Source organism: Myripristis murdjan, chromosome 17, assembly GCF_902150065.1.
Source record: "Myripristis murdjan chromosome 17, fMyrMur1.1, whole genome shotgun sequence".
NCBI classification, from domain to species: Eukaryota; Metazoa; Chordata; class Actinopteri; order Holocentriformes; family Holocentridae; genus Myripristis; species Myripristis murdjan.
This window is the reverse complement of record NC_043996.1, coordinates 10,429,107-10,451,576: the sequence shown is the minus strand read 5'-3', so window position 1 is coordinate 10,451,576 and position 22,470 is coordinate 10,429,107. Positions and strand designations below refer to the sequence as shown.

Genomic DNA, 22,470 nt, shown 5'->3' with positions numbered 1-22,470 from the left:
AAAAAATATACTCAGAGCCTTTGTTGGTTTTCTCAACTTTTAATTATGAGTAGGCAGTAAGAGCACTTGTTCGTTCACTCCAAGTAGGTAATTTATGAGCAGCTCTAGAAGACAATGAAGACCTCGGTTTCTGCTTCCAAATTTATACCAAATGCCAAGGAGTTGATAAGGCAGGACATCTAGGGCTCAAATTATCACTCATAAATGTCTCAGCTCAACTATAAATGCACTCGAATTTGTGAGCCAGGTACAACCTTAGACATGACAGAATGCAAAAATTCTTTTGAACAATCAAAACTAAAAAGAAGGGAAGAATCAACAGTGAAAACAAGTTACTTCAGAGAATGTAAAGCTGATTATTCACCACCATTGCCACCAATGGTGAGCTCAAAGCAAAAAATAATTCCACTCCCTAATGAGAAATCAGTTGGTTAGATCAGAAAATCAGGTGGCATATGCTGCAGCCTTATCCTGTGTATTTGTAGGCTGAATACCGAACAGGACTACATACATACATAAACCCACACTCTGCATGTGACAATGCATCTTAAAATGATGAAAAAAAAAAAAAATCATTAAACTATCAATAAAAATTACCATCCTTAAGAGATACTGAAAATGATTACAAAATTATCCACTAAGTACAAAATTGTGAAATTACTTAATGATGGTTTGGAGAAGCATATAGATAGAATAAGAGTGTGTAGGTAATCCCTTGACATCATCGAACAATCACACAGAACAGTATGAAATATCATCCTTGAATTAAGTAGTCAGATTACAAAAAAGAATACAACTTCAAAGAGTAAGAGAAACATTTTGAAAAATGTCATCGTATTATAGTTACCTCATTAGACTATTATAAAAGGCAGTGTAACTTGCGTAAAGATAGGTTATAATATGTTTGGAATGTATTTATAGCACAACATTGAGTAAAACAGGCCTTTCAAGCATCTAATAAAATGCTCTTGAGGGGGATGAGTAGGCTTGAGTATAGGTTACTTAAGCTGGCGTGGTGCAGCTTTTGTTTTTGTGAAAGTTGCAATGGTCAAACCTGGAATGTTACATTAAGTACATGATAAGGAGGTATGCAATAATAATATCAGTGAAGGATGTATAAATCTGTGTAATCACAAATATGTAATTATATGTTTTATGCAATTCAAATCCTACACTGAATTTATAACAAAAACTGTTACATGAAACTTCACTCTGTGTCGAATTAAGAGGAAAAAAACAGCAACAGACATTTATTTTTCCATTTCTGTTCACCTCTGAACTGAAATTAACTGAACAATTTTGCCTTGAAAATTTTTTTATTTTTTTCTACACATAGGTCTCTTTAATTTGATCAGAGCGGTAATCAGTCACCATTTTCTTCATTTCATGGGCTGGTTTGAGATCAGTTCTTCTGAGCAGTTTCTTTGAATCTTGTGGCTCATGTCTGCATCTGAAAAAGATTGCACAATTGCTGTCAAAATACATGAAATGCAGCTAATGAGCATTTGGTTGGATTTTTTCAGGATGATTGTGGCTAATGAGATAGTATTGATAGGTATTTTACTCATGTATCTTTTAACAGAAGCCCTCTGATCTAAATGTTAACTAAACAATAAATGAGGTGACCTTCTTTTCTTTTCTTTTTCTTGACATGCACATATAAATGTACCAAAAATAACAAAAGATGGGGTCCTGTTGCTTATGAATAGACGTAAGTGAGTCATGTTAAATTACTGACAATAATAACAGGTGACTCACCTTTTGAGGTGTTTCTCAATGGCCTTGCGTTCGTAGATTGTTCCATATTTTGTTTTCACAGGGTCAACAAACAGCCTCTTGACGAGTGGGCAGAGTAAATGTCCGGGTGGATCATGTGTCACGGGACCCACCAATTTCTTTTGGTAAAAGAAAATAATATAAGAGCAGTTAGAAACGGCATCCTCCACCACTTAGCTTCATCTTGCTATGATGCTTCATTCCAGAGATATTGGCCAATATGTGAAGTTTGACCTTTGCCTGATGTTAACCTGTCATCTAAATAATGCAAAATTTAATTTGCTTATCATTCACACATTACCATGAAGTTTCAATCAAATCCGTCCATTAGTTTTTTAAGTTATCATGCTAACACACAGACAGACAAACAAACAGAGGCAAAACATCTGTAACCGACAGTGGAAGGAGATTATTTTTGTTAGCATTTATGTAAAAGTTGTAAGACACCAAAAATGTCATACAATATACAAGGCACTGCAATATAAACAATTAATTAAACAAAATACAGCATTCACCTTCTCCATGTCATCCAGTGATGCCCCTGCAGTTTCCTCTGTGTGCTTCTGGGCTTCTTTCTCATACTTCTCACGGCTGGACAGGAATTCCTCAGCCAAAATGCTTCCAGGAAAAAAGAAACAAACTGAAGTCAAATACTCCATTCACTTCGGCCCAAGCAAATACACTATCTACATCATTATGAACATGTTAGTATCTGTAAATTGTTGCCAAGAATTCTGAAAGACTGATACGTGAAGGCCCTCCATGGATAGTACTTCTAACTTAGGTGGTGGCTGAACACCAAAATTTGAGTTTGAAAATCAGAACTTTGATAGAATAATTAGTTGTTCAAAGCATGTATAATAAACTGTATGTATATTTTTCATGTTAATGATGAATATGGCTTGCAAAAATACTGGAGACAATATATGACCAAATTTATGTAATTGTAGTGTGTGATCTTGACCACTAGATGGTGTCATCAGTGCAAACTCAAACACAGCGTATGCTTTACTGAACCAGTGCTAGTTGTCAGCCACTGGTTGAAAACTGAAAGTAAAGAGAAATAAAAAGTGTTTTATTATGGAAGATTTGGTGGATCTCTGAGCTTCAGTTAGAAAATGTAGTGAAATGGCAGACTCAGCTACAAGGTAAGGTTTGAATGAACTATTTGTGTCGCTGCATCACTGATTTCTGAGGGGTTTTTTTGTCTGGAGCTTGTTCGAGTGATTTCAACTTAGCTACACATAGTGTATGTTGCTAATCTGAACGACAAATATAAAATAATTAATTGTATAAATACAGTTAGTTTGCTATGATAATGGTATTCCAGACTGAGTGAGCAAGTCTGGTCCTGCAATATTTTGAAATGTGTGTGTTACTCTTCTAACACCAGACTCACTGCCCCACAAAGCTGGCATCAGCCTGGCTATGTGTGTGTGTGTGTGCTGGGGAGCAGGGTAAAGGGCATTTACTTAGGAACAAATCAAAGTGAGCAGACCAACTTAGCTTTTGTCAGAGCTTGAAATCTCTGCAGCCAGGACATTAACAGTGAAGTAACTGGTTTAAATCAACAACATTCTTGAACCCTGGTGCTGTGTTATGGTCATTTGCACATTAAAACAAGCAGATTATTACATTTTACACCAAATTCTGAGCAGTAAAGCTTGCACTAGGTTCACCTAGTCTTATTTTGCCATCACACATCATAAAATACACAAAAGAAAGCTCTCTTCTATATTGACTAAATATGTGTAGTTTAAATTTCTTATATCCTAACCCCTAAATGTATTCTTCTGTGTAAGATAAAAGTATAGACCTTGACAGCTGTGAGCATCAGAATAAAATTTGCCCCAGTTGCATATGGCTTTACATTGTGGGGTGACAGTTGCTGCACTAGTCCCATGTTAGCTACCCATGTTACCACATTCAAGATTGATTGATTGATTGATTTTTGTAGATCAGCCTCTTCATGTTGGAGTAATCAAATAATTATAAATAATGCCAATAATAATCTATAGTTTACCAATGGATACTATTATAATCAAATACAAATTATTACAATGAGGCCACATGTTTCCCTCATACATGGGTAACATTTAAAATCAGTTTATCAAGGAATTGTGGGCAATGGGGTCTACCTGCATTGCCTCAATATGCAACTTATTCATGATTGTGTTTAAATCTAACCTGTCCAGTGGATCTTCAGGCTCGGGGATGATGAGCAGTCCGTATATGGCATCTAGGATTTCTCTCATGGTGATGTGGGCATTGTAGTTACGATCAAATATGTTGTGGCAGATGCGGCCGACATTGTTTACATTGCAGTGGTAAACCTTTGTTAATGTTAAGAAAACAATGCGTCAGTTTCTATGAAAGCATGAATACTGTTTATAATAACTGAAATTGTTGATAGAGAGGAAACACTACCTCTGAAAAAACAAGCAACACAAGAAACACTTAAATATGTGAAGATGTATATGCATAGTGTGAATCACCAATTATTAAATTGTGTATTTTTTAGTAGGATACAGGTGTGATAAAGCGGACAACTGGAGGTTTCACTGGGTAGTCAGGACCAAACTGGCAAAACAGCTCAAAGACCCCATTCTCGTAAGGTGTGTCAGGAGGGCCTTGCATGAGAATCTTCCAGAATGCTGAAAGGTTGAGAAAAGATATACAACAGCAGATTGGTGAATGACTTGTTTCTCACCAAACCAATATAGCTTTAATTAAAAATCACTGATATTTACGACTCAGGGCCCTCATTTCACAAAACTGTTTTTCCATGCCCCTCCACATGTAAATATTTGGTTATTGTCTCTAATAGCCAAGAAAATGTGAAATACTACCCCTCCTGTTCATTTCTTTGTGTAAGAATCAAGTGATTATACATGCCATTTTTTCTACACGGGTGATTAACCACTTGCCCTCGCCTATTAAGATGGTATATTTTGATGCATGAAGTCACATTCATAAATTAGAGGAGTTTAATGTGCTGGTCTCAGGAAAAAATCATGCAGACAGGCAAGAACTGTCTGATGGACTCAAATTAACTGGACCAAACTCAGATTATGACCAGTTCAGCACTCCCAGGCTCCTTGACAATTGTGGAACATGGCTGTTGTTTTTTGGACCTACCCTAAACATCCAAAAATGTTTAGGGTACCCTAAGCACCCTTGAATGTCCCCAAGACAGTCCCTGGGAGGCTAGCTGGAATCCCTAGATTTTAGCAGGAGTTACAGCTTTGAATCATCAGCGTAAAAGTGACAGGATATGCTTTACTTTCTAATAATGTTACCATGGTGTAGCATACAGACAGAATAGAACTGGCCGCAGGATGGATCCCCGAGGGACTCCATAGGTGACTGGGGCAGATGAATAGAAAATCTTCCCTATCTTTAAGATAGGATTTAAACCAGTTTAGTGCTGTACCCTTAATACGAAAACACTGTTCTAGTGTCAAAAACATGTCACGATCCTCAGTGTCGCAGGCAGCACTAAGATCTAGTAAAACCAGGATGACATTTTTTGAGCTCTTGACACAGCCCAGACTGAATATGTTATCAGGTCGCTCTCCAAAATGTAACAATAGTTAGATGCATAACTGATTGAGCACTACACTCAAATGCTCACAAATGAACTGTATTAGATTCAATGTATTTTTCAATAATTTAAGGTGATTATTTTCATCCTTTTTGCCAAACTTTATCAAAATAAACATATTTGGTCTGCATCACAATGATTTCTAATTTAAAATATGGTTATTTGTGCAACAGAAGCGTATTTAACTAGTGGATAACAGCTATACTTAACCATCAAATCAAACCAGTAATCCACCTAATATATGGGCTTCCAAACCAATTATGTGCTTTGGCTGCAGGTTAGTGGCCATGTGAAAATTTAAAATAAATGTCCCAGGCCAGTAGCCTCAGCATCTACCTCTCTCTTGTTGCTCTGTTCTGTCAACAAAACACCCACCCAACTCTACTACTCTTACTAACTATCTAACTTAGCTACACTATGTTAGCTGGCTATCTAGAAAGGCTGATTTGATGATTAATCAAAGAAAAAAACAAACAATTAAAAAAACCTCTGTACAACCTGTGGTAATAAATGTGCAATGTTATGCAATTGTTATCAATTTAGCATAAAAAGAGTTCATGCAGAACCAGCATAATATTGATATTGCTGACATGATATGATATGATATTATATTACATTGACATGATATGATGTAATATTATTTTATATAAAGAATAATGTGCAAAATAGTCTTGATAAGTGGTTACACCACTGAAATTTGAAGTGTGCTCAACAATACACAGGCTTTATACTTAATACTTAAGGAGGAAATCTCCATTGGAAATGCATATGGATCCTTTTTGATCCATTTATGGAAACCTGAACTAGTAATACATTTATTTTATTACAAAGGACAAAAAGTAAACAAAATAATTGAAAGCGAAGGTATTAAAAACAGGATTTTTTGAGGAATACCTAGATCATAAAAAGACAAAATAATTTCATGACAAAGTACCCACTCTAACATGCTGGTTTTCACTGATGTCACCGACTGTTGAAATGAGCACAGTAGTTGTGGTGTAGGTAATCACAGCCTAGGCAAATGTATGAACAAGCTGAAAACACAAGGCCACTTACTGAAGTCTGATTCTGACGGAAAAACATTGAAGAAGGGATGTGGGTCACAATGCAGGCTCTTCAGCTCCTCCAAGATGCGTTTGTCTTTCTCCATGAAACGCCCAGTCTTACACTCCCGAATCTTCTTCTTCAGAGCACTGTTTGGAAAGGTAACTAGTGGTTCAAATGTAACCATTTTTGATTACTACACAGTTTGTCAAAAAAACCTGCTGAGTTGATATTATGGCCGGTGATTATTGCAGCACAGACCATGCTTTTGTGGGCACAGGCAAGCAACACAAGACAAATTCCTAGCACTTTTTCTCATATCTCCTGTCAGCATGTCAACAAACTGCAGTTCATACATTTAAGACTAACAGTAGGTTTTTTAAAGCCAGTTGTCATTTTTGTCATTAGGGAGGAAGCTATGAACCCTCCTTTAAGTGGCGCTCTCCTAAAAGAACAAAGGAAATCAGGATCTGGAATTGCTTGACGTGAGATAGGTTTGCTTTCTATGATTACATTCTATTGATTACATATTTAGCAAGCACAACAGCGTGAACAAAGATGGCTTCTATGCTTAGCAAATCAGATCTATCACTTACCTCTCTGTCATTGTCACTTTACTATTCACCTCGCTCGGCAGGGAAACCTCTGGAGCTGCATCGTACCCATGGCTGGCAAACATCTGTGTTAAAATGCTCTGTGAAAAGACAAGATGCTTTGTAAATTGACAGGAAATAAACTTATCTTATTGCTGTCATGTGTTATTTTCAGAAAACTTCAAGCCACTGCAGCCAAACTAACCTCACTTGTGATGGAAGACGGGTCAAGTTTTTTCTTGAGTTTCCTCATTTCCAACGAAAGAACAGTCTCAATCTCAAAGAGCTTCAGACCATCTTTGCTTGTCTCTGGCTTGAAACAGCAACCCCCTTAAAGTAATATGGATTTCAGACATGTGGTAGATACATTTAGTGACTGAGTTCATTGCCCACAAAGCAGTAATTATTATGTACAAAATATGGTAATTCATATTTAGGAATAGGAAAACATGCTAATGACATTTTCAATATGTGCACTGTGACGATTTACTGATGTTAAAAATTATACGTTAAAGTACTATTCCAAAGTTTTGGGCAAAATACCCCTTTTCCAAGTTACCCAGACTGAGACAAGATGTTAGATACCATTTTCACCTTTGTACATCCAGTGGAAGGTTCCTGTGGGTAGCATTTTGTGTTAGCTTAGCATAAACACTTGAAGTCTATGGGAGTCATTAGCCAAGCTCCGTCAAAGTGAAAAAATAAACCTTACAGCAACTCCTAAGTGGTCTTGTTCACACAGTTTATCGTGTGGATTTGAAATACATGTCTTGCAATAAAAAAGTCATTTTAGGAGAAGTTAATTGATGCCAGATCTACTTACACCTTCAGCAGTATGTGGATCACTTTTTTTTTTATAAGGCAGCTTCAGAGTTGCTATAAGGTTTACTTTTTCACTTTGCCAGAGTTAGGCTAATGAATGCTACCCAAAGGAACTGCACCATGGACGTACAGAGGTGAAAATGGTATCGAACATCTTGTGTCAGTCTAAGGGAGTCGGAAAAAGGGTGTTTTTCCCAAAACTTTGGAGTATTCCTTTAAAACATTTCTGTGCTCGAGTTTGGAATATGTGGAATGAATGTTGTTTAAAAATTAAACTGGAATTTGAGAATTAATTTTTTACAGTTTATATGCATCTCTGCTGATAGGTCATGATGCAAGGGCCACTGTTAGGAGTTTTATGGATATGGTCAATATTGTCATCTTTTAAATGATCATTTCAAATGAAAGGACAATCAAAGTCTTGAAATGAGACATAACAAGCATTTTTTTTATCTTGTTTTGTTTTGTGTCCAATTATGCACACTTGATTAAGTCCAGAACAAAAAAGTTTAGGAAATTGTCCTTCAGTGATCTCATACCTGTTGCATTGCTAATTCCATGCAGCATATTGTTGTCGACTTTTCCAAGTATTATTGCATCCACAACGATATTAGATTTTATCAGGTTGGCTGCAACAGTAACTGGCTTTGCTGCAGATCTGTGAACAAAGATTAAGATATGCTCTCATATCACTCCAAAACAGCACAATTTGCAGTTGTTTCAAACACCTTAAGAGCATGATATTAATGGATGACCAATTCTGGATGATTCTGGATGAATGATTCATTATAAAGAATTAATTATATAGTCATGACACCATAACTAACCAACAAAGAAAGGGAAATTTACCCAACATCATTTCCATCTGTGAGGCATATGATACGCAGTCTGCAGTCAGGGAACCTTGTCTTGACTTTTTCCAGCTCGGACACTCCGTGTTGTAAGGCATCATACAGCACGGTGCGTCCATTTGCCTCAAGATTACGTATGTGTTCCTATAAATGTAAAACATAGTTGACCCTCAACATCTACATTCATGTTCATGACCGTTTCAAGGCATTTGTTTAGGTTCCTCTGCATATGTATGACAGATCTCAGACAGATCCTGATTGAGTGTTTATGAAGACTTCATAGATGGAGTAAAACGTTTACCTTGAACTTTTCCAGAGTTTCTGTAAATGTGTGGAGGGTTTTCACTGTGGAGTCAAACTTCACAAGGCCAATTACATGATGAAAATCGTAAGCCATGGTCCGTGTTGCAAAGTTGTCAAAGAGCTCTTTTACTGCATTGATTCTCTTCATTTCCACACTTCCATAGCAATCCGCATTCATGGATGAGCTTGAATCTACCATCACCTGACAAAAAGTTAGGTCAAGAATAACAATATAATTTTTTATTGTTTTTTAATTTAAAAAAATGAGTTGTACACATTTTAGTTTTAATGTACACAATCTCAAGAATTAGTGCTGGGCGGTATACCGGTTCATACCGAATACCGGTGTTATTTTTTTTTATGATATAAATTTTTCAGATACCCCAATACCGGTGTGTGTGTGTGTGTGTGTGTGTGTGTGTGTGGGGCGCACATAATGTTTGGAACAGCACGCGGAACGTAGCGCCGCGGGACATCGTTGGAGGGGGGACTGTTTTTGCAGTTGCACTCACTAAGCAGTGGGGACCAGAAAATGAAGCTGAAGAACTTTTATCAAAAAGAGGAGCTGTGTCGGCTGTCTGGAAGTTCTTCGGCTTCAAAAAATCCGTCTGGCAAAGGCACAGAGACTTTCCAGGCTACAGCAGCGCACTGACATAGACTGTGTAACAAAGTGAAGAGTTGCCACTCTGCTCTATTTTTACTGGCTAACAGCAGCACACTGGCTTAGCTTGTCTATTCAGAGAAGACGTATCACTTCGGCTTATTTTTCAATCTATGTTATCACATGCATACTACTGCTCATTCATTAGTACAGGGGTGGGCAATCATGTGCCATGGAGGGCCGAGAGGCTGCAGGTTTTCTTTCCAACCAAAAACCACACCAGCTGATTTCACTGATTAGTCCCTGCCCTCTGCTTGAAGGTGAGGTAATCAGTGAAATCACCTGGTGGAGTTTTTGGTTGGAAAGAAAACCTGCAGCCTCTCGGCCCTCCATGGCACATGATTGCCCACCCCTGCATTAGTAGCTGAACTGTTAGGTCTATTTGATAAGTAATTCACATTTTTAAAATAATAATATTTTAACATATTGTTAAATCAGTCAAATCAGTCTGCATATTAATGCAAGTGGCCTTAAATTTGCATAATAAAAAGGTTCTGTATTTTGACTGCAACTGTCACGCATTCTGATTCCTTCACTTCATTAGAATCATGAGTGCCACCTTTTTGCATCATTTTGTGTTGCCATGTAAACCTGTATTAATACTAGGGTGGACAGCTTGGAAATTAATGTCCAGTTGTCTGGACATAAATGTCCAGTATTCATTTCTCATGAGAGTAAAATAGGTCATTCTAAGTTAATTTACTGCAGTAATTCTTCTCCAAATCATTAGAAAATGTGGTTAACACAGTCGTGCATGAAAAAAATACCGTGATATACTGTGAAACTGATATAATTTTGAAAAATACCGTGATATACATTTTTGGTCATACCGCCCAGCACTATCAAGAATGAATCCTTGCTTTTCCTCTCAAAGGGGCTTGGCCTGGAATTCATGATAAGATGGCGTATGGGATAGGATTATTCCCTGTGTATGCAAAAGTGAGGTATTTTCACAATGCTCCATGATATTAAGCATCATGTTAGAGACAATGTAAACATTACCAATATAGCCTCTTTAGGAGTCCTGCTTGTGACAAAGGTATGGTCATCTCTGTGATCACCAGTTCTGTGGAAAAGTTAAAATGTAAACTCACATTTTTAAAACAAAGGGACATACTTACTTAATCAATATATCAACTCAATCTACTGTATCATTTCATCAGGTCATTTAAAAATGCAAAAGCTTTGAATGAAGAGTGTTAATAACAGGTGCAGAATCCAACTTTTCCATTGGAAAATATGTTGCATCGTCCAACTAATCCATTTATCATTTCTGTCATTACTTGATTTCCTCCATACTTTGAGCTTGAACTGTAAACAAGGTTGAGGTACTCACTGGGCTGCCAGCACGTCGACATCCAATGTTTTTAATTTGCCAGCAATACAATCATACACTTGAATTGCCTCAGGGGTTGCTTTATATTTACCCACATAAACACCAAGGTTGTCTGCGGAGAAGAGAATGCTAATAAACAACTCATTCACATCATTATTAATAATTAAGTAACAACATTTTACTTTACACAAAACTTAACACATGCTGTTTTTTTATTACTTTGGACAGAAAAAAATAAGATTTTAATGAAGATAAGAATGGCCCCATGAACAAGATTTGTAGTTCTGGACTAGACAGGACTACTCAATTCATTTTTGTAGGCAATAACAATAGGCTGCCTGGCCAAGGGTCCACTACCTATGTCTATTCCTTAAAATTGGCATAGCTAATACTGCACTGATAAATTCTATTTGTGAAAACATACTTAAGTGTGCCATTTTTTAGTGTATTTGTATTTACATGAAAATTACAGCTAATCAGCATGTTAACTGAATAATTACATCCTTTGATATGAGAGAAAGGAAAGTTACTGGAGCTGCACAATGTATTTCGGCCTTTATTTTTCATGCAAAAGGCTTGATGCTTCCATGGTGCTCTGCAGTGTTTGGGCCTTTATTTATATTGTACCTAAAACACATTAAGCCTAAAACAGATCCAGCAATCTTTTTTCCCTGTATATGTTGCTATATTTCTCTTGATATTCACCTGTCTGTTTGATCGCTAAAAAGAGGTTGATGCACTCTCTCATCTGCAGCTAGTCTACTACAGGACATGCACCACTGGCTGAATGTAAGGTGCGATCAAAAGCATTTATATGTGGGGTAGTATCTATCTACCATCCTGCACTGTTCCATTCCACCCTGTGCGAGATCCTGTTTTTGCTTATACCATTTCTAAAGTAATCATGTTATTCTGTGGTATGTCCATCGGTCCCTGCAATGCTACAACAACAATTCCCTGTACATTTATTTCTGTTAGTCATTATGATTCTGATTTTATATTGTACCTTCACTCAGGAGAACAAGAAGTGGTCCCTGTGTTCCTACTGCCTTCAACGACAGTGGTGGAGTCACAACAAGATGAGGGAACTGTTTCAAGCCTTCTGCCATATCTCCAAAAGTCTTCTCAATATTTATCTGAAAGCTTAATATTATCAATAAAGGTTAGGGCAAAAAATCCTAGTCACACTGATGCAAATTCAGCACCTTGCATGCTGTTGTATTCATAATACCATGAAAACTGGATCACAAGGCAAGGCAAGGTGAGACAAAGAAGTTAACATACCCCTCTGAATCACAGTCTCAGATACAAAGCAAAACAGCATGTAGTAGGTTTTCTTGTGTTGTACTGATGTATTTAAGCATCATTTTTGCCCCACTGGTGAGCAGGAGCCTATACGTATATCAACATGTTGGTCACTCAGCAGTTGAGTCCAGAGAGGCATATTTCTAAGTCTATTTCAACCCTTTCTCTGATGAATTTCATTTCCGTACAACTACACTGCATTCTTAGTTACATTTGGGGGAAACATATTTTATTGCGGATTATGTTTGTTTCTGATGTACCACAAATCTAATCAATATATTTTGTATATCATTTTGGGCATCAATTTAGGCAGTTTCATCACCTTGAACCACCAAAAATACTTAACAAGGTTAAGTCTATGCATGAAACTACGTGATCAAGTTTAGGGCAAGGTTAGGTTTAAGTATAAAAACCACTTGGTTAAAGAAATGCAATGCAACATAATGTAACTAATGTTGACCCATCCACCACCACACCGATGTCCTTGCGCAATCTTCAGAATAAGTGATTAAAAACATCCCAGTGATATGTTGGAAACAAATGTAATCCAATTACAAAATATGTCCCCTTCAAAACATTACTGAGAATGCAGTTTGGTTGTATGACAACATAAAGTTGAAAAGACAGGAATCTCTATTTTGTGGATCATGATGAATTTTGGTGATGACATCCATGTTGCCTAATGGACAAAATCCGGCAATTTTTCTGACCCCATGACGTTCTCTCTGGGGTCAACAGCAAGCTGAGTAGTCAAATTTGCAAACATGAAGGATTAATAGACAGACAGCCAGACAAACTACCCCAAACAATTAGAACAAAATCTATCATAATGCTAGACATAATTAAGTTGGTGATACGTACTTTTGACCCATGACATTTTCATGACAAATCCAAAGAGGATATGTTTTGATGGACGGAGGCAGACTGAGCAAAATTTTCTCTATATCAGTGGCTCTCTTCAGTGATGTTTCTTGCAAAGGTTGTTCAGTGCAGTTTGGAAGATTCTCTCCATCTTAACAAAAGAGAAAAAAATAAGATAAAATTACAGTGAAAACAATACCACAATCTTACCAGACAATACTGTCGTGAGAAAAAAAAATAAAAAATGTGTGTGTGTGTGTGTATATATATATATATATATTATATATATATAATATTATGAAGTGCAAGAGGATTTGATGGGTTCAACCATACAATGGATTTTCTTTACACCCAGCATTAACATCTTGTCACTAGTAAGCATTTAAGTTACAAAAGGGATATACATTTCAGTTTCTTTTCAGTTAGCTTTCAGAAATTATTTGCTAGTTTTTGTTTGACGGGCTCAGAGTACTAATGTACTGATACAATATTGATGTGGTAAGATCTTCCAAAGAATGCTCGCACAGAGAAGATCAATGGATCCTCCTTTGGCAAGTAAACTTCTAATTTCCATTGTCAGCATTTTTTTTTTTTTTTTTTGGGGTATCGCACTTTGGCCATTAGATATTATGTTAAATACATCAGGGAGGAAAGAGGAATGGACTCTGTTGTTATTTACAAACCATGTAAAAGCTTTAAAAGCTTTTGGCTATAGGCTGAGTCACTGTGTTGGACTGTTTTGTCAGTCTTTTGCTACAGAGTAGCAAAACACATTTATTTTGGCATTACTGACATAAAATGCTGGTGACTTTACTTCATTACTTACTCTGCACTGAACAATGAACTGAATGATGAAGAGTGGAATTTATTTTTTCAACATATCTTAGAAACAGGCTTAGTTTCAGGTTTAGTTTCACCTTTGATTTTCTGAAGAACGTGTGCTCTTTCAAAGGAACCTGGTATTCCAGGCACTTTGACAGGATCACAGAAACGGCTGCCGTCTTCAGATGTCAGAGCTATTGGTGCATATTGCTCATGTTCTGATGTCTGCAGCAAAATAAGACAAAGCAGAGATGTATGGGGTCTTGAGGCAGTGACACTTTAAAATCTGGCCTACAAAGCATTTGCAGCAAATTTGACAGTGATGAATTAGTGTGTGAAATTAATAAAATTGCAGAGGAAATCATTAAAATATCAGTTAGGAGTTATGAAGTTTCCATTTAATCCTAAATTTGTTAAGTAGCTAATAATCCAGCAAAAAATAATCTCATTAGTCTGGTTTTGAGTGGAGAGTTTTAGTGTCTAAATGCCGCTTCAGGTGCTTTTCCACCCTCATAAGAATACAATTTGGGGGGAAATAAAATGGTATGATACTGAACTGCACATAATATTAACAATCAACAACTTGAGTCTAAATATATTGTTAGCCTTCAAAGCCTGTTTCTGTTTAAGTCTATATCATCAATATACCTCTGCCTTTGACAGGAGATATGCCCAGCAATATGTTGAGTTCTCAAAGACATCAAGATCCTCGATTATTTTTTCCCCTCGTCCTGATCCAAGTTGTGGCAAAATCTCTCTGAAGAGTATGTACAGGCCTTCAACAATGGATATCTACAGGAAAAGAACAAAAAACATTATTGTCTGATAGCCATTGGTGAAACTGGAGGACCACTTATAAATAATTCAGTTTTAATAATACAAATTAGTACAAAATATACCAATACTATATAATATAATATCTGACAGCGCTCACTGCAAGTATGCAGTGATATGTCACAAAGGCTTAATTATACTACCTAATATTGTTTACCTTATTTTGAACTTTTTTATTGATTCAGCTTGTATGGATAACAGTTCAGTGTTACATTCCTTTGTGAGTTACTTGACAAGTCAGATTAGTATGATTGTTTACCTTTTGAGTCTTAGTTGCAGTTTCATTCCTACAGAGTAACTGATACAAACTTTGCGCCAGGGGGTTACATCCAGTTAGTTTTCGTATGTATGCAATCACTTTCTTGAGTTCATCCTGTGAATTAGATGTTTTCTAAGGGAAAAAAAAAATATATTATTTCTTTATTTATATTAAGGGCACTAATTAAAGAACAGGAAAATTGTAACATGACATCTTTTTAAAAAATATAGTTCCAAAACTCCAAAAATTGTGGTTAATTATATCCGCAAGGCAGCAGCCTGGAGGGGCTCATGTATTTGGTCGTGTGTTTGTCTGTGTGTCTGTCAACATCTAATCTTGCAAACTATCAGGTCTAAATGTTTGTGCACAGTTATGCCTGTATGATGAGGAACCTCTTGTGGTTGCAGTGATTCAAAACCTTGGACAAACCATTGCTGTCGCGACTTCTGCTCTCTCTCTTTATTGTCTATCTATCTAGCTAACAACATAAACAATACACTCATTATCTAATGTGCCCAAAAATGGCTCTCACAACACCATAAAAAGTGTCAGGGGCTGGTGTACTTGGTCAACAAGCGGGAGGTCATACAAGCTTAACTAGACTGATGCTGCACGGCTATAAAATCAGTGTGAAACAGTCGTCGTTGAGCGGTGTGTGTGCGTGCATGTGCGTGCCTGAGTGTGTGTGTGTGTGTGTGTGTGTGTGTGAGAGAGAGAGAGAGAGAGAGAGAGAGAGAGAGAGAGAGAGAGAGAGAGAGAGAGATCTTAGTTATAATTTTGAATTTTACTTTTTCAAGTAGACTTCTGTCAGAAAACCAGAAATGGTTCATGAGCCACAGGTTTGAGAACACTTGTACAATGTGATAAACTAAAACACAAAAAAAGCTAAACTCCAGAGGGGTTTGGCTCTTTTAATGTATATTTTCTATTCTGTTCTATGTTATATTTGAATCATACAGTAATTCAATTTGTAATTTGGAAATTTGAGAATACAATCGGCTGCCGAGTCTCTCCCGAGTTCAGCTCGGTACAAACAGTAGGGTAGCCTATAGTCTGGAAAAGGGGAGATACACCTGGCGGAGATCTGCACTCCACTAAGTATGCTCATCTAGTTGTATATAAAATATGAGAAAAGTCAATATCTGGACTTCTCCAGAAACGAAGAGGGAGAAGAGTATTATGTTCTTAGCTGCTGTAGCCTGACTAAATGTTTAAAAAATGTGTGTTTACTGCTGTCCATATCTTCATATGCTGCATATTAGTGGGAGATTTTTTTTTTATTTTTTTTTTAAATCTCAGGAACTACATTCAAATGCTATATGTAAGGAACAATGTATAGCCTTGAAAGGGGGATCAAGGCATTCACCCTGAGGGGTTTATTTTGCGATAATGAATGGCTGACTATACTTTATTCCACTTATTACATGGCTACTTATAATAGAAAGCAATAATTTGACACAAAAAATTAATTTAACCTGTACACACATTACTAACAGTTCAGCTAGCCTAAAACCTACTTGCCAACCCTAGGAGTCCAGAAATATGGAGATTTTTGAAAGCAGCATGAGGGAGGGAATTATCAATGACCAAATTATCAAATTATCATATGACACCTATGCATGTGCCAAATCATGCTGCTCTCTGTAACTCTAAAACTTAACTCTCCTTATTTTTAATTGTTCCTCCATGCACACTGCTCCACAATACACTGCAATTTGAGCTTCCAGCTCCAGGCCATCATCAGAGCAAAGTGAACAATATACGGTAAAAGTATACCATACAGGTCTACACAAGTAAAACACAGAAAATGGCGCTGCCACTTCAGCCCCAACTTGCTGAGATGCAACTTGTTGAGATGCATTTGGCCAAACAGGAAACATGGAAGTAAGTGTTGAAGTAAAGGGTTAAAAAAGAGAGAGTTAGCGCATAGTGCTCTAACAATATAAAATGAAATATTACTTACAATTGCATAAAGTGAGGACAGGAAGACACTGAGTCCTTTTGGGGTTTGTTGCACTGAAGGCAAAATGTCATCAGTGAAGAATGCCAGGGTGTCTGGAATCTCATCAGGATAGGTGGACAAAGAGAAGTGTACCGTAGAGCCCTTAGAGATTCCACAGTTTTGCAATATGCTGTCACTGCCACGCTCACCCCTGCATAGAAGCAGATAATTCATAAAACAAAGCATATGAGAAAACAGAAGTGGCTCTGTAGGAAAAACCAAATGTCACCACATTAACATTTCCTGTGCTTACATGCACTTTAGTAATCAGGTAATTGGTTATATATGGTCTGTTATCTGATTCCTAATATGCCATGTAAACGAGAAAGCCAGTTTCCATCGAGGTAAGGAACTAAGAGAAATCCAGCTAAGACATCTAGATTTCTGCTGGAGAAACCTGATTATTGTATCATGCATACCCTTACTGGGATTTCTGAATGGTTTGTATGTGTGCATGTGCAAGGAAAGAGAGCACATAAGGAAACTGAATAAACACAATAAATACACATTGTACATAGATCGGGAGAGTAAAAACTATATGCTCTACATGGTTAGTGAAGAATGCTCAATAGTCTAATGTGTGTTACTTCTGATGAACGTGTGTACATGTAAATGTAACAATTGACATTGACATGGTATGCATAAAGCTAGAATGAGAAGGATTTGTCGATTGCAGTTTGTAAGCACAACATCCCCAGCTAAGCTAACCACTGGCAGCGAGTTTTCATTTCTTAGGATGGCAAAAGAAAGGAAGGACCACCAACACACTTCTAGTGTGTCATAAGTGATGATTAAGAGGGATTATTTTTGTATGAATCTATATATTGTTGTTGTTGTTGTTGTTTTTACAAAAATCCTTCTCATTCTGCATTTAAGATGGTCAAAAAATTACTTGTAATGAAGAACATGTGCTGGGATTCCACTTTCTTCTGCAAGCATGTTTCTCAAATGAGTTATTGTGTCACTTGCCAAGTCCATGCTCAGTTCAAAGTCTCCCTATAGACAATATAAAAAAAATTATTAAAATATAAGTTGAGATTTAATTTCAAGCCTACGAAACTGTCAGTACACTATATACATGTATACACACACATACACACTAACTAAAGATTTTAAAAAATGGGGGAGTTTAATCATGCTACTGAAGCTTAATTTTAAAAATATTTAAAGTGTCTATTCCAAGATTCAAGATTTAATTTTCCATCTTAAACTAAAACATTCCTGATGAGCTAATTGAGGTAACAATGTCAAGATGCTATGCTGATGTTTCTGCTAGGTTAAGAAAAACTCACCCTGAGCATTATGTGACATCGAATGACATCTTCTCTAGAGACTTTAGGAACCTCTTGTTTTGGCCTTTGAGGAACTTTAGTCAGGTTTTCCTTTGGTGTAAATATGGCATAGAGCTCAGCTCCATTTTCAATATGTCTGTCTTTTAAAGACCCTGTAGGGGCAAACAAAGTAACATGGCCGACTTATTTCCTGTTGTGCTACTACAGGAAGTATTTCAGAGACAAGTGACCAACTACTGAATAACAGAGCTGATACATCACTTTTAATCAAACTGAAAATTCATAAGATCTCTGTGTGACTGCCAGAAATCCACCATGGCATTGTGAAGATTTTGTAGGCCTACTGCAGATTGTGCAGATTCTGAATCCCTAAAGGTGTTTGGTTCAGTTCTTACATGTGTTGAAGAAAGGGTCATCTGTCAAGGGCATTCCATCAACTGTGTAGAGACAGACACCTTTGGCATTTCCAACGTTTTCAAGGTGACAGATCCTCAACATCAGATCTTCGATTGTGTTTTGTGTAGGATCCATATCTGCAAGTTTAAAGTTTAAAAGTTTAAGTTTAAATCTCAGTAAAACTGTAGTGAGATTAAAGTGCCTCTAAGAGTTTGCAGCAGAAAATGAGAATCAGTCCGAGTATGCAGTTTTATAGGCATATGATAAAAGACAAACCTGACAGATAATCACTCTTAAATAACTATAAACATTTGAGTACAGAGAAAATATAATTGAGCTGGTGGGTGAAAACACAGACATTGTGTAAATAATACAGCTTTGGAGTTCCTGTAAGGTTTATTTCATCACTTTGGCAGAGCTAGGCTAATGACTCCCATAGACTTCAAGTCTTTATGCTAGGCTAACATAAAATGTTACGCACAGGAATCGAATCAGTGGATGTACGAGGTGATAACACATTGTCTGACTAAAATGAGGCTATTAAAGATATGGTTCTCTTACCTTTGATTTGTTTTGGCTCAGGACATTTGGGGTACGTGTACTTGAGGCAGAATGACTCCATTGTTTTTTGCACAGGCATTTTAGCCAGAACTTGACGCTCTGGAGCTCTTAGTCTTCTAATGAAGTTTTTCATTGTTGAAAAACGATTCTTTTCCACATGAGTTAAACCTGTTAAGTAAAATGCAAGAATATATTTATCAATATTTACCCTGGTTCAGTCAAAACTGAACCAGGGTAGAGAAACCCTTCTCTCTTCAATGTTGTGTAAAGTTCATAAAATGGAAGTATTAAAAAAAAAAACAAAAAACAAAAAACGCTCACTCCTTCTACACACACACACACACACACACACACACAACACACTTCTTGTACACACACAAACATTGACACACACTTGTTCTTTGTGTTAAAGAGAGACTAACTTTTCTTATTTTGTCGTGCCTCGGGGTAACACCGAGTCACTATTGTTATCTTGCGTGTTTCTTATTAGTGCCTCGGGGTAGCACCGAGTCACTATTGTTATCCTGCACATTTCTTATTAGTGCCTCGGGGTAGCACCGAGTCACTATTGTTATCCTGCGTGTTTCTTACTCTTATTATTCTGACTTCCTCTTCCGTAAAATTTTGGTTTGCTACTCCTACCACAGTTTCAGAAAAACCTATGACATTATTATTATAAATGTGTGTCTCAGTCGGGACAGGTGTGCTATGTCTTCTGTACATTAGTGGAGTTACCATGGCGACAAAAATCCCAAAAAAACTGCACCAAATATCCCATCCACAATGAATGGCCAAAACTTCCCAAGGCTCCAGGGCGCAGAGCTTTTGACCTGTGTCCACGCACCGAATACGAAAAACGTGCATCTTGTGGAGAAGAAGCAGCGTGTGAATTTTCAAGGTGCTCCGACTTTCCGTTTTTTCCGCAATTCCAATTTGAAGCCGAAATCTGGACGCAATACACACTAATGGCGGAATGTTCGGAGAGCCTGCTAGGGAGAAAGTCCCCTCTCACTGACACAGAGATACACACACGGCTCTGTATCTCTCCTGTTCTGTCTCAAGGGCCACTAGCACTGCAGCCAATGCACCCCAGCACTGACCCCAAACACTAATGAAAGTCCACAGAAATGACCCCAAACACCTTAGCTACCCCATAGCAACCACCCTAACTACCATAGCAACCACCTAGCAATGCCCTAGCAACTGCCCAAAACACCATAGCAACTGCCTAGCAACACCCTAGCAACCATCAGGAACACCACAGAAACACCCTAGCAACCACCCAGACCACCACAGCAACCGCCTAGAAACGCACTAGCAACCACCCAGAACACCATAGCAACTGCCTAGCAACACCCTAGCAACCATCAGGAACACCACAGAAACAACCTATCAAGGCCCTAGCAAGCATCCAGAACACCATAGCAACCGCCTAGCAACGCCCTAGCAACCATCAAGAACACCATAGCAACCACCTAGCAACATCATGGCAACCATCAGTAACACCATAGCAACCGCCTAACAACACCCTAGCAACCACCCAGAACACCATAGCAACCACCTAGCAACACCCTAGCAACCATCAAGATCACCATAGGAACCACCTAGCAACAGCATAGCAACCGTCAGGAAAAGCATAGCATCTGCCTTGTAGCACCTTAGCCAAAAGTCTTGGCTTTTCAATAATGTATGAATGTATTGGTGAACTTTGATAGTTTTTGATCAGTCCTTGTTGAAGAATCATCCTCAATTTAGAGGTTTTTCAGTTTTTAATGGGAGGTAGCATCACATGTGCGCACTAACATGCCCACACACACATATTCCTGTCTTTATATCCTTTTGAGGACATTTATTGACATAATGCACACTCTGCACACTCTTACATAGACACACACCTTCCTGTCTATAATACTTGTGAGGACATTTATTGACATAATGCACGCTCTACACACTCTTACACACACATACACACACAATATATATAACTGAATGCAGTTCACTTTGTTCATTGATCACTGTTCATACTTTTTAGTGACACAGACACACACACACACACGCAGATACACACTCTTCCACGCACATACACTACATAGCTGAATGTAATTCACTTTTTCATACATCACTATTCTTACTTTTTAGTGATTCAGACAGAGGTTAGACGCGCACCCCGGGTAACAGCCCCCTGGCAACAGCCCCCGAGGCACTCTAAAAATTTCCGCGCGGGAATTTTCTAGTTACTTTCTGCTACTCACAAGGCCTGTAATGTCCAGGCAACTCGTGTTATCATGTGTACAGAACTTGTTTGATGTCCCTGAAAAGATAATGATGAACTGTTCCAAAAACAAGAGTCGACAGTTCGACAGATGACAATAACATTCTAGATCAGATTGAGAACTTTAACTTGCAAATGTTGCCAGGAGGAAACTGGTTCCCATATGCATCCATATTTTATCATCTTACCCATTTTATTTAAATCTTCATCTGTTACACCATCAAGGAAATCTTCCTCGTCTTTCACACCCAACTGAAGAAACTTGTTGTAGTAAGACTGCAGTCTATGCTGCTCCAGCAGATTGAAGATTGCATCCATCTAAAGAAAAACATAAAATAACGCATTGTAATTGTTTTGAATACACCAGAGCAAAGCATATGGACAAAATAGTAGGCTACAACTGAGATATGACCTAAAGTATTCAATTCCATAATGTTTTTTTTTTTTTTTAAAAATGTGCAGCCCACAAACTTACCTCGACGCGTGCATACGGCTCAACAGTTGTGTCCTTAGTTTCGGTTTCCATTTATCGTCACCGAGGGATGTATACATGCTTGTGGAAAACGAAACCATACTGGAGAATACATAGGACTCCGCGACGCGACATTTGATCATTTTCATTATCCAAGTGTAAAAGTCTTTCAGACAGGGGAGGGGATGTCGGCCACACATGGTTTTGATCCGACTTGCCCAATATGACTTAAAAGAGAAAAAGCATTGTAGGCTACACACACAGAGAAACACGTTTTCCTGGCAGATGGGTTCCATTTCCAGTAAACCATGTGATTCGTCGTCCTTAGGGAGACAAAATAAGTTACTAAGGGGCTTTCCATTCGCATATTTTGCATCATCATTTCCCCTGTCCCTGTGTCCCTT

At 37.7% G+C, this 22,470-nt stretch overlaps 1 protein-coding gene across 1 annotated transcript; it reads right to left on the bottom strand.

Annotated features, from left to right (window-relative positions):
• Positions 1-67: 67 nt before the first annotated feature.
• LOC115375808 (uncharacterized) lies at positions 68-22,089 on the bottom strand. Its single transcript, XM_030075359.1, has 25 exons — positions 22,070-22,089; positions 21,783-21,912; positions 19,323-19,490; positions 18,761-18,898; positions 18,366-18,517; positions 17,966-18,069; positions 17,035-17,224; positions 15,072-15,203; positions 14,627-14,770; positions 14,074-14,203; positions 13,157-13,307; positions 11,997-12,133; positions 10,991-11,102; positions 10,657-10,720; positions 8,992-9,195; positions 8,689-8,834; positions 8,379-8,497; positions 7,223-7,347; positions 7,021-7,118; positions 6,437-6,573; positions 4,306-4,430; positions 3,964-4,109; positions 2,292-2,394; positions 1,759-1,895; positions 68-1,450 (listed from the first exon to the last, which is right to left on the bottom strand). The coding sequence occupies exons 2-25, from the start codon at positions 21,910-21,912 to the stop codon at positions 1,327-1,329; spliced, it is 3,216 nt and encodes a 1,071-aa protein (XP_029931219.1). The 5' UTR covers positions 22,070-22,089; the 3' UTR covers positions 68-1,326.
• Between the last annotated feature and the right edge of the window lie 381 nt (positions 22,090-22,470).